The 11,757-nt window shown below is 41.9% G+C and overlaps 1 protein-coding gene across 1 annotated transcript in view; it reads left to right on the forward strand.

The window, feature by feature from the left end:
* The window catches only part of COL22A1 (collagen, type XXII, alpha 1), a 215,563-nt gene that overhangs the window by 126,785 nt on the left and 77,021 nt on the right, over positions 1-11,757 (forward strand). The window contains exons 19-21 of the mRNA XM_009320934.1: positions 104-133; positions 1,028-1,081; positions 2,012-2,065. Coding sequence (XP_009319209.1) covers positions 104-133; positions 1,028-1,081; positions 2,012-2,065 — 138 coding nt within the window. The remainder of the gene's footprint in view (positions 1-103; positions 134-1,027; positions 1,082-2,011; positions 2,066-11,757) is intronic.

Here is an 11,757-nt window from a genome sequence, read left to right on the forward strand (position 1 = left end):
GCAAGGGAAGAAAATTACACTGTGGGGGACCACCATGCCCCTGGCACCTTCTGCGTTGTCTTTCCTCTTTTTTTTCCTTTATGACTCTGCATTTTTATTGCAGGTGCGTACTGAAGGCCTAAAAGGAGAGCAAGTAAGAGAGATTCAATATCTATTCTTCCTTTGCAAGGATGCTTTTATATAGTTCAACTGCCTGTTAGATTAGATTTTGCTTTCAAATAATGCTTCAAAATTAAGGTGGGTAGAAGCATTGTCAGGACATCAAGAAACAAGTTTTCCTATTGACAGTGGAGAAAATAAACAAGAAAGGAAAAAGGGCAATGTCCTTTTCAGGTGCGGTGAATCTAACATAAATGAGAAGTATAAATTGGAGAGTCACCTACACAATTCTTTAAGTCCAGGGATGTGTTAATGTAAAACTTAAACTGTATTTGAGTTTTATGCTGAGTTTCTCTCTGAACATGGGCACTCAAATAGGGAAAAGGCACCAGTTGCTTCAGTCTGTTAGTCCTGCATATAAATAAAATATATTTAATTTTTTCTTTTATGTTGGTAGGTGTGTAATTTGTATTTTACTGTTATTTAATATAATGATATGCATCATATAAATGATGCTATAAAGCCCTTCACAGCTGTGCTGGCTTGGGGGAAATGCCTGTGGAAGCTGTTTTTGCAAGAATTGCTTTTTTCCACCACCAAACCCCAACCCACAGTGTTTTACTGGAATATCCAGGATAGCCCAGTGTCTTCAGCAGAGTTACTACCTTTGAAAAAACAAAGAGCCAGTTATGGATAAATGCCTGCTGAGCGTGGGTGGATCAGTCTGTGTGCAGTCTAATGAGTGCTGATAATTCAAGTAGCCAGAGGATTAAGGAGAAAACCAGCTGGTCTCTGCACTGGTTCTTCGGGATCTACGAGGAAAGGGGTGGTATAGGTCCTGTAAAGATGGCCAACATGAGTAATGTGCCCATATAATTTTTTCATACAGATATTTTAACACTTTTTTTTTTAAAAAACATTTCTGTAGGGAGAGCCTGGGCTACAAGGACCACAAGGCCAACCTGGACTTCCTGGACCTCCGGTAAGTTGGTTCACCGCTTGCAATTCCCAGAAACTGAAACTCAGACTGGTGTGAGGCATACATGCAAAACCTTATACATTACTCGGGCACGAAGAACTTAAACAGTGCCCCCAACCTCCTGTTTTCTTTACTGCTGAGAGAAGGTCTCCTGCTATGGATGGCCACTCTGAACGTATGGAGGTGGCACCCAGGACATGGGCAGGCATTGCACAGAGTCAGACTTTCCCTCAAGGTTGTTGTTATGCAGAACCTGATTGTTTTTATATTTCTAATGTCCTGAAGAGCTGTCTGGGCATTCAGCACATCTCAGAGAGGCACTCACTGGCAACTTGTAAGCTATCATGTAATGAAGGTCAGAGAACGGTTGCTGTAAAAGGGGTTGGCTTTATGCCACAAGTTCCTGGCTAAAATATTTTGTGGATGAAAAATAAGAATTGGGTATGTGTGTTTGTGTTTCAACACAATATTTGCAACAATTTAGACATGACGGCATTCTTACTTTTGATTTAATTGTAGGTTATTCTAGTTATATTTTATAACCCAACTCTGCAGGATATCTCAGTTCAGACTGTCACTGCTGCCTCATTTGCAAATACTCTGTATTTCCTCGCTTTTGAATTGTTCGTTGTGTTTCACTGTTGATTGGGTTTTGTGAAATTGATGGTGTTGTGAAGATGCGTTACTTAGGTAAATCTGGTTTTAATTATGTAATTTAAATATAGTTGTGTGCTCTGTATTTAATCAGGGCATTGTCACTTTTCTCTATTCTGTTTTCTTATTCTCTTCTGCTCACAGGACAACGTAATTATCAGGTAAGAGTTGTCTAGGTAGACATGCAGTAACGATAGCACAAAACAGCTAGGAAATGGTTATATAGTTCATTATTTTTTTCTTACTCAGTTAACTTTCTAAAACTTTTCACTTTTAAAGGGAGAGGCTGGTCTGGAAGGCAAGCCTGGAGTCCCTGGTTTACCAGGTCAAAGGGTGAGTTGCTGTTTTTATTTAAAGTAAGTCTCAAGAGACTGGGGACGGCTTTGCTCAGTAAGGTTTGACTCACTTTACATATACTTTTCTACTTATTTAAGGATCCTTTAGGCCCAGATCCTTTCCTTTATTCCTTCTCTATGGTCCAGCAGCTCTCAGTACCTCTTGGAGTCCACAGATTGTATGCAGTGCCCTGTGGGACCCTAGGAAAGTTTCTTTCTTGTCATTTGCTCTCCTGTCTCTTTGTTTGCTCCTTGCTGTCAAGAGGATTCTTGATATGACTCTGAGGGTGTACAGCCACTAGTAATACGGACAGTTTGAAAGTTCAGAGAACTGCTGCTGTTGTTCCAGAAGTCAAATAAATGCAAAGACACTTGCAATACTTATTACTTTCTGTTCTGTTTGGTCTGTACTCAAACAGAAGCTCCCACAAAATGGGAACTAATATACTGTTCTCCACCAGGAGCTCTCCACCTCTTGTTAAAAAAAAATATTGGATTTTCTCTGACTCAGAGTTATGTCTTGAAATATTCAAGTACTGACACAAAGTAAAATTCATAGTGGACCTGATCACATTACATGAATGCTCTGAACCTGCCTTTCCTTCTTCAGCCCATTTGTATGAAGAACATCTCACTAGACAACAGATAAGGGTGGAAGTGAGATACCTGTTTAACCTTTGTGGAGGCAGTCACTTCAGTCTCAGTACTGCTGTTTGATGGGTTACTTTTTTAAGTAGTCGCAGAGACTTGATCATTGCGTAATCCATAGAGGAGATCGTGGGGGTTGCCTGTAATGATTTGCACTTGAGTCAGCACCAGTGCTGTTAAAGACTGGGTGTGAAAGAGCTACATGTGAGCATGGGAGGCTTATGGGCAAAGGACAGTATAGGGAAGAAATATATTCCTTGATAGGTGGTTTTCTACAGACTTTCCATTGAATTGCATGATATTAAATTGAGCTGTAAGCTTGGCTTTTAGGAATCTTCTTCTTGGGAAGATGGGGCACGCAGTCTTGTGTTAATGTCACAGTGGAAAAGGGCATTTACTTGTTTTCTTGTACTTTTCCAGTCTGTAGAAAATATCAGCTTATCACATTAGCAAATAACTGTGCTGTGCTTTACTTACGAGTTGACAAGTTCTGAATTGTCCTGGTTTTAAAGCCTGCTGTAAAACATTGCTTCTTGAATAAGATTAATAGAACATATTAGCTGGGTAAAGGACAGTGATCTGTCAGGATCTGCAACAGGACACAAAATGCTCCTGCTAATGATCATTTGATTAGAGATGTCATTTGATCCATACTGTCTTTGAATGTTTCCCTAGACTCTGTTGTGTCTAGCCTGTTAGACTTCTTCTCCTAAGGGTCTTTATTAGTCACCAGACATCTTAGGTGGACAGATACATTTTTTTAATTAAAGGCCATTATTCAATGACTGAATACGTGAGATAAATCAAAGTCCTGGGCTTGGTGGATCTACATGGATAACCTGGGAGAGAGAACAGATTAGCAGATACTACTGATTCCCCATTAGTACAGTTCTTGACAAAGCACAAATATAAATCCAGGCATTGATTACCATCTTACATAAATTTGGCTGCAGAAAGCATTTCTGTAGACAGGCTTAGAAGTTAAAATGCCAAGAGCAGAAATCTCCTCAAATATTTGTTTTAGTCTAGTTTTAAATGACTGGATGTGAGGTGAGGGCAGGCTCTGAAGCCACAGCTCAGAGCTGTAGCGATCCCTCTTGCACTCACCCAAACAAGAAGACTCTCTAGCAGCATAGCCCAGCAATGAGGACATGGCCAGGGTCATGATGCCTCAGTTTTATTTGTGGCTCCAGCCCTGGCTTGTTGTAAGACTTGGCTTGTTGATTGGATATTAGGAAAAATTTCTTGACTGAAAGGTTTGTCAAGCACTGGAACAGGCTGCCCAGGGAAGTGGTTGAGTCACCATCCCTGGAGGTATTTAAAGGACGTGTGGACGTGGCACTTAGAGACATGGTTTAGTGGTGGACTTGGCAGTGTTACATTTACAGGTGGACTCGATCTTAAGGGTCTTTTCCAACCTAAATGATTATATGATTCTATTCTAAGACAGTCACATATCTTTACCTCTGCACCGCCTGTAAGTAGGGGTAGAAGCATAAGGCAATACAAGTATGTGAGCAAACCAAACAGCCAGAGCAGCGGTGTGAGCATGGGTTTATCACTGAGCATCTTGCCCAGCACACCTTTGGGTCATGCCAAGTAGTTGTCTCCCGCAAATGTCCCTGCATTGCAGGGTGACTGTATCTGGCAGGTTGGATGACAAAGACCATCTTCTTTTGTGAGAAGGAGAGTTTAGCTGCATGAACACAAGCTCCTGTGCTCTTTGCATGTGGAGCCCTGGCTCATTCTGTTCAGCATAGGCGTAGCCTTCTTCACTGTGGTAAGGACAGAAAAATCAGACATAGCTAGAGGCAGATTTGGGACTACTTTTCAGTATTGTTAGCAGACCTATGCAGAACAGATGAAAATCACTAACCATCTGCTTGGCTGGTCCCTCTGCTGTTTTGTGCTACACCAACTTATATCCCCCAAAAATTTGGTTCCTGAGGTACTTTATTCTGCACTAATATCTTGTAACATAAGGGACATATTACAATGCAAGATTGACTTCAGGACCTTCTCAAGAAGCACGTTGCAAAGGGGCAGATGTAAAACAGTTACTGTTTTGCAGTATGATTCAAGCTCAGTTTTGCTTTATGGTCCTCAACCAAGATGTAAATGAAGTCAGCACGTGCACAGAGCCCCTGTCCTGACACAGGGATGCAGATACGACCATTTGTTGGAGTTCTTAGAAGCCTGCAGTATTTTAGTTAGCTGTAATGCAACTGGCACAAACTACTAATGGACTAAAGACGTGTTTGGCACCATTTCATAGAGGAATTCATGTCTCATAACACAGTCCACTGGAAGTGAAGGATCCTGAGCTGTGCAAGGACAGAGGCAATGTTGGCTGGTGTTAGAAATACGATGCAGGAGCCACCTACACAGGGTGTAGATTTCATAGAAGATGACATATTGTGCCAAATACCCTAGTGACAGTTTGGCTGACAGGAATAGGGTCATACATTTTGGGAAGATTTCTAGGAAAAGAGGAAGTATGATATTCTTTTAGCCTGAAGTTGCTGTTCCTGTTATTGCTGAAGAAATAAAAGAATACATGGGATAGTACGGTTGCCAATAAACAAGGCATATTCTTTACACAGTCACCATTTGTGTTATAGTAAAGAAAGTGTCAGTTTAATTTCTTAAGATGGCTACTGCAATCTTAATCTTTCATTTAAATGCATTTGTTGTACTTCCATTAAAATTTTTCCATCACCTCCGCTTAGACTGCACATTTCTTGGAGCAGTCGCAGAGTCTTCTGCTAATGTGTGGTACAAGTATGGCTGAATAACCAAGTGGGGTGAAGAAGCCCTGTCATGAAGGCTTCTAATGACCCAAGGCTTCTTCTGGCCTTGGTATTACAGATTGCTTAAGACCATGTTACAGATTGCTTAAGACCATGCTAAAGACCAGGGCTCAGTTTTGGGGCTGGTCTTGTTCAATATCTTTATCAGTGATCTGGACGAGGGGATCGAGTGCACCCTCAGTAAGTTTGCAGACGACACCAAATTGGGCAGGAGTGTTGATCTGCTTGAGGGTGGGCAGGCTTTACAGAGGCATCTGGACAGGCTGGATCGAGGGGCAAAGGCCAATTGTTTGAGGTTCAGCAAGCCTAAGTGCCAGGTCCTGCACTTGGGTCACAACAACCCCATGCAACGCTGCAGGCTTGGGGAAGAGTGGCTGCAAAGCTGCCTGGCGGAAAAGGACCTGGGGGTGTTGGTTGACAGCCGACTGAATATGAGCCGGCAGTGTGCCCAGCTGGCCAAGAAGGCCAATGGCATCCTGGCCTGTATCAGAACTAGTGTGGCCAGCAGGAGTAGGGAAGTGATCGTGCCCCTGTACTCGGCACTGGTGAGGCCGCACCTCCAATACTGTGTTCAGTTTTGGGCCCCTCACTACAAGAAAGACGTTGAGATGCTGGAGTGTGTCCAGAGAAGGGCAACGAGGCTGGTGAGGGGTCTAGAGAAGAAGTCTTATGAGGAGTGGCTGAGGGAGCTGGGGTTGTTTAGCCTGGAGAAAAGGAGGCTGAGGGGAGACCTCATTGCTCTCTACAACTACCTGAAAGGAGGCTGTAGTGAGGTGAGTGTTGGCCTCTTCTCCCAAGCAGCAAGTGATAGGATGAGGGAAAATGGCCTCAAGTTGCACCAGGGGAGGTTTAGACTGGACGTTAGGAAAAATTTCTTCACTGAAAGGGTTGTCAAGCGCTGGAACAGGCTGCCCAGGGAAGTGGTTGAGTCACCGTCCTTGGAGGTATTTAAAAGACGGGTAGATGTGGCGCTTAGGGATATGGTTTAGTGGTGGATTTGGCAGTGTTAGGTTTACAGCTGAACTTGATGGTCTTAAAGGTCTTTTCCAACCTAAATGATTCTGTGACTCTATTCTATATCTCTGTTGCCTTTTGAGGGCTTGCCACCAAAACAGCCTTGCTATCTGCAAGCATTGAGAACTTTAGATATAGCCCAGCCATACCTAGCAGGTCATCTCCAAGCAATTCAGAGCACCACCGTGTTACTCTCAGACAAACTTTCCAGAAGTTGTGGACAAGAGAGCAGCATACTCACAGCTGTTCTCAAAAGCATAAAGGTTGCTGGTGGGTCACAGAAAGTGTACCCAAAGGCTGGGATTTGCTGCTGTGCAGGAGGATGGAGTCTGAGGGAGCAGGGGACAGACTGAAGAAGACACTACAGAACCCTAGTTGGCATTAGAAAAAGAAAAGCTCCGGAGATGACTGAAGAATGTGATAGATCATCTTCCTACTGTTTTATTTCAAAAAAAAATGAAACCAGATGTGTTTTGGGGGCAGAGAGTAAAGGTGGGTGTGTGCTCTAAAAAGAGCTGATGTTATTATAGAGATCTGATTGCCAAATTTATCATAAGCTAAGCTTGCTGTATATGAACCTTTCCCTTCTGCAGCCCATTCCCATGAGCTCCAATATGGAGTATGTGTTTTCAGTATGATTATAATAATGCACACTCGCAGACATAGATCTTTAACATGGAAGGCTAATTGGAGGGCTGCTTACATTTTGGGAAGTGGCCACGTAGTGGAAACACACTAAGAGGAGCATAAGCTGGGAAGACAGATCATCTTTTGGGCATTTAAAAGCACTTCTCTGTTAGCCTGCTTTAGTTGCAGGTCTTGAAATGTTTTATGGGCACAGAAAAAATGCACACAGTCTCCTCGGTACTTCTGCTGAACTGCTAATCTGACAATTCACGTCCATCCTTTGGTCCTGTCTGGGGGCAGGAGATAGCAGTTCCAACCTGAACCAGGCAACTGGGTTATGTTCATTTTATTAGCCAGCTGCTTCCAAGTGCCTGGCACTTGACGTCTATATTTTGACAATGATAAACTCTTATCAAGAGCACACAGTGGGAAGAAGCTTTGCTGTTCTCATCTGTTCCGTAAGACCTCTGAGTGATAGACAATGCTGTCTCTCTGATTTTACTAAAACTGCCTGAAAAAGAGGTAGAACTCAGAGAGTCTGGTTTCATTTTAGGGTGGTTGGGTGGTTTTGTGGTTTTTTCCCTCTTCCTGTCCTCCTCTTTCTTCTGTGAAATTGAAGAGAATTGAAGTGCTTTGATTCTGCTCTTAAGTTTTTTGACAGTTGGTCTACTGAAATATTTGTTGGAAATAAACCCAACTTTTTTTGCTTGATAGACACAAAAAATGCAGATGTATGACATGCTCCTGCAAAGCATGCAGATCTTTGGGTAATCTGGCCTAAACACAGAGTTCTTCTGAAGTGTACTCCAAATAACTTGGATTTCAAGAATTTGCCTTTTACTGAAATAATGCAAGTTCATTCAAGTGATTGAAATTTCAGAAGGAAACCAAAAGAAAACATATATTTATCCTGTAGCAGTACTTTCCACATGGGCATGAGGTAGCAGCAACCTAGACCCATTTTGAGTTTGATATGCTGTACTGCAGCTTAGTTTTCTAAATTTGCATTGTCAAAATTTTCCCATGCTCAAAGAACAATCAGTGAAAAAAAAAAATAAATACAGGAGTCTCATAGGATAGTAAGAATAGTCTTATAGGGAAAAAAAAAATCAATGAAAAATATCTTTTTAAAATAGTAACCTTTAATGAATGTCCTTCTCCATGATTAAGGAGAAGGACATTCCTTGTACATGAGTCAGGCAGATAAGTAATAATAATTTCCCTTTTTTCAAGTTGCTTCATGCACAAAATAATTTATGCAAAGCACAGAATGAGAGTGAGTTGACTGTAGAAACAGAGATAACAGAAAAATTTTACTGCAAGACCCTTTTTTTTTGTGAGCTAATTGCGAAGTTCGGTGTCACGGTCTGTCAGGTTGGAGGCAAGAGGAACGGATGCAGCTCCAGGAGTGAGTTACAAAGGGGTGTCTTCTGCATCTTTAATTCAGCTGTCATGTTTCAGCAGGTTTTCATGTTCATGTGTCCACATCCTCTGAATGTTTACCCCTGAAGTCAAAGCAGCACAAAAAGCTTAACAGACCTTTCTTGACTCTTTACAACTAGATTACGAGGCTATGAGTATCAGTAAGTGCTACATATTTGTTTTACAACAGAGCCTAAAGGGTCCTGTTAAAACTAGGGACTACTGGGTTCAGGGCACACCCTCCACCCAGAAGAGATGTGTTAAGAGCACTTGCCAATACATGAAAGGTTTATCCCTGTCAGCTGTCACGGGGGAGACAAATTTATCAGATCCCTGGAGGGCTGCTGTGCTCTTTGTGCGTTTGGTGGCGGGACAGAAATACATGTATTTGACTTTCCCCTTCTTGACCCATCTCTCTTCTGTCCAACTGGGTTGTTGCATATGACGTTCCTGTTCTGGCCAGTCACAACTTTAAATGGGCAGGCAATGCTGCTTCAACTCTTATTTCTCTGTGTATGAACTCCCCTTGATTTGAACCACCTTAGACTCGCAGGGTCCAAGGGAAGGAGCTAGTTGATTGGAATCTCCAGGGCGACATGTGTAAATAATGCAGGAGAGAGAGGAGAATAAGTTTGCCCAGCAGACTAGGTAGACTTTTTGGATGGAGCCAGACCCAAGGTGCAATCTCTCTCAATGTCCAGAAGCCCTTATAGCCCTTTTTTCTCTCTGTCACAACAGACCCCATGATCAGCCATTAGCTGGCCAGCCCTGATGGTATTTGCATCCTCAAGCTGGGGAGATGCTCTCACTTCATAATTTACTGTCATTATCTAATACATATGGAGACTGTAAAAGGCTGGTCCCTTCGGGGAGCTCAAACAGTGATTAACACTGCTGGATTTCTTCTGGCTTCTCTAGTAATGTAGAGGTAAAAGGACAGGGCTGAAAGGGGTAATCCTATTTGGGTAATCCATCTAGCTTACAGAGGAAATAGTTGGCATTTTTGCTAGCAGTCATATTCGTTTACAATTAAGGATGCTTCCTATGTACTTAGTACCAAATCCACCTCTGTTCCTGGGGCCAAACCTCAGTGAAGAACATGTTTTGAAAATATATGGCCATTCTGGCTATCGGAGAGCAAGATGAGAAACAGTCTTGGGCTATGATACCTTTCAAAATTTCCCCTCTAGCAGAGTGGAGCCAACATTTTCTCTTGGTTTTCTGTCTTCTGTGTGGTAGAGATCTTTCCGATGGATGGTTGTGTTCATATATATTTGTGGGTGCTTGAAATGTTCAGATGACATTGCCTGCCCTGGCAAAGTTCGGCCGTGCAGAAATCGAAATGTAAGCAAACGAACAAAAAGAAGGAAAAAAGGATTGATGGTGCAGATTAAATCCAGAGTGAAACTGTAATTGTCAGTGAGGTAAATATATCTGTTTCCAATAAAACACACATTTTTAACTGTGCTATTGTTCAAATTGCTGATGAAGGCAAATAACATATATTTCATATAGTCAAAGGGTACACATTCTTACACACTTAGTTGATTCTTACTATAAGTAACAGAGCATAATTGCTGGTTTTCTCTGTTGTACTATTAGGTGATGTGACATTTCGCTGAGCTTTGCTCTCATAGGTATAATTTCTCCCAGCAAGTATTTCTGTATTTTACAGACAGGCTGTAATGTTATAGAGCAAATCTGTTGTTGTTTGATTTTGGCTAAACTCTGAGTGGCCAAAATGTCCCCTTCACAATGGGAAATTATACTGTCAGCCTCTCTGTCAGTATAATTACATGCTGCTTTAAGGGATTTCTCAGAGTTTTGAAAAGCAGCAAAGTTTCTCAGCATTATACCCAAGGAAAGGATAGATTCCTTTCACATCTCTCACTGATGCTGTAGATTAGTGTGCCCGGTCATCAGTATGGAAACAGAACAATCAGTGTATACTTGTCACAGGAGGCAAAATATGTCCGTCCTCTACCTTCTCGGCTTTTGAGATGTGTTTGGGGAGAAAGTGGTGCTGCTACAACCTTCCTCTGGTTCCCCAAGTAATATTTTACAGGTGGGACCAAGTTTCCGAAAAGCAGCAGGTCAGCAAACTGTAACCAGATAATGCCCTTAAGCTATAAAGGTGCTAAAGGCACACCCTTGTGGACCTCCAAAATAAGGTCTACGTGTACCACTTGCATCTCTTCACTTGCAAGGTTACAAGACTTATTGGGATTTTGTTACCCTGAACACTAATGTATCTATCACCCATTGTGGTTTTGTAGAAAGTACACAACAGAATGTGTTCATGCTCTCCAACTTGAGATATCTGGGTGACTACTTAGAGAGCTAATTCCATTATGCTCCTTCAAAGGGTTATCAAAAGTGTTTGTACCAGATTCCTACCTCTAATGCAGTCTCTGAATCAGAGTCTAAGAAGATGCAAAAACATTGCAAGGGGAGGTGTAAGTTGGGTAGTAATTATGCCCAGTGACCAACGAGGTTGGTGGGACGTGAAGGAATCGGTTACACTGTGTTGTTAGCTGGCCTCAGTGTTGTAGCTGTGGAACCAGCCACCTTAATGCATGGCTCCCATGTTGATAGGAAGCTGGAGGTGGCATGCAGTCAGAATCATCTCCCATGTCTGGCCCCACGCACCACACCCTGTACGCTCTATTCATAAGCTTATTTATTTAAATGAGTACTTTAACAGTGTCCCTTGCATGGTCGCCTTGGCAGTTAGCAAAATGAGCATCTTTAACTAGAAAACATATGTTGAATCATGTCGTGACATGAGTCCTTCAGGTTAAAAATGGGCTCTTTTTGGCTTTGACAAGCAGAGTGATGGATTTTGAAAAAGTAGAAGGAGCACTCATGAATAGTGCATGCACTTGAGTATATAATGCAGATTTTTATTGGTATTAGGGAAATAGAAAAAAAAAATCATTTCCTGGAAATGACTACAAAGTTCTGATACCCAAGGACCTTATAATCACTCCTTTAATTTTCTTCTTAAATTCTTCTGTATATGACAGCTGCTTTTTTTTGTTATGGGAAAAATAAGGAAAAGATCAGATTCTGACACACCAGCTAATGAAACTCAGTCAAAACTGGGGAAAATATGATGAAAACTTGGTTTGTTTGTGGTGTTTTTAATTTTTTTCATTCATTTAACTAA

The sequence above is a fragment of the Pygoscelis adeliae genome, unplaced genomic scaffold, assembly GCF_000699105.1.
Source record: "Pygoscelis adeliae isolate BGI_AS28 unplaced genomic scaffold, ASM69910v1 Scaffold342, whole genome shotgun sequence".
In the NCBI taxonomy this organism is placed as follows: Eukaryota; Metazoa; Chordata; class Aves; order Sphenisciformes; family Spheniscidae; genus Pygoscelis; species Pygoscelis adeliae.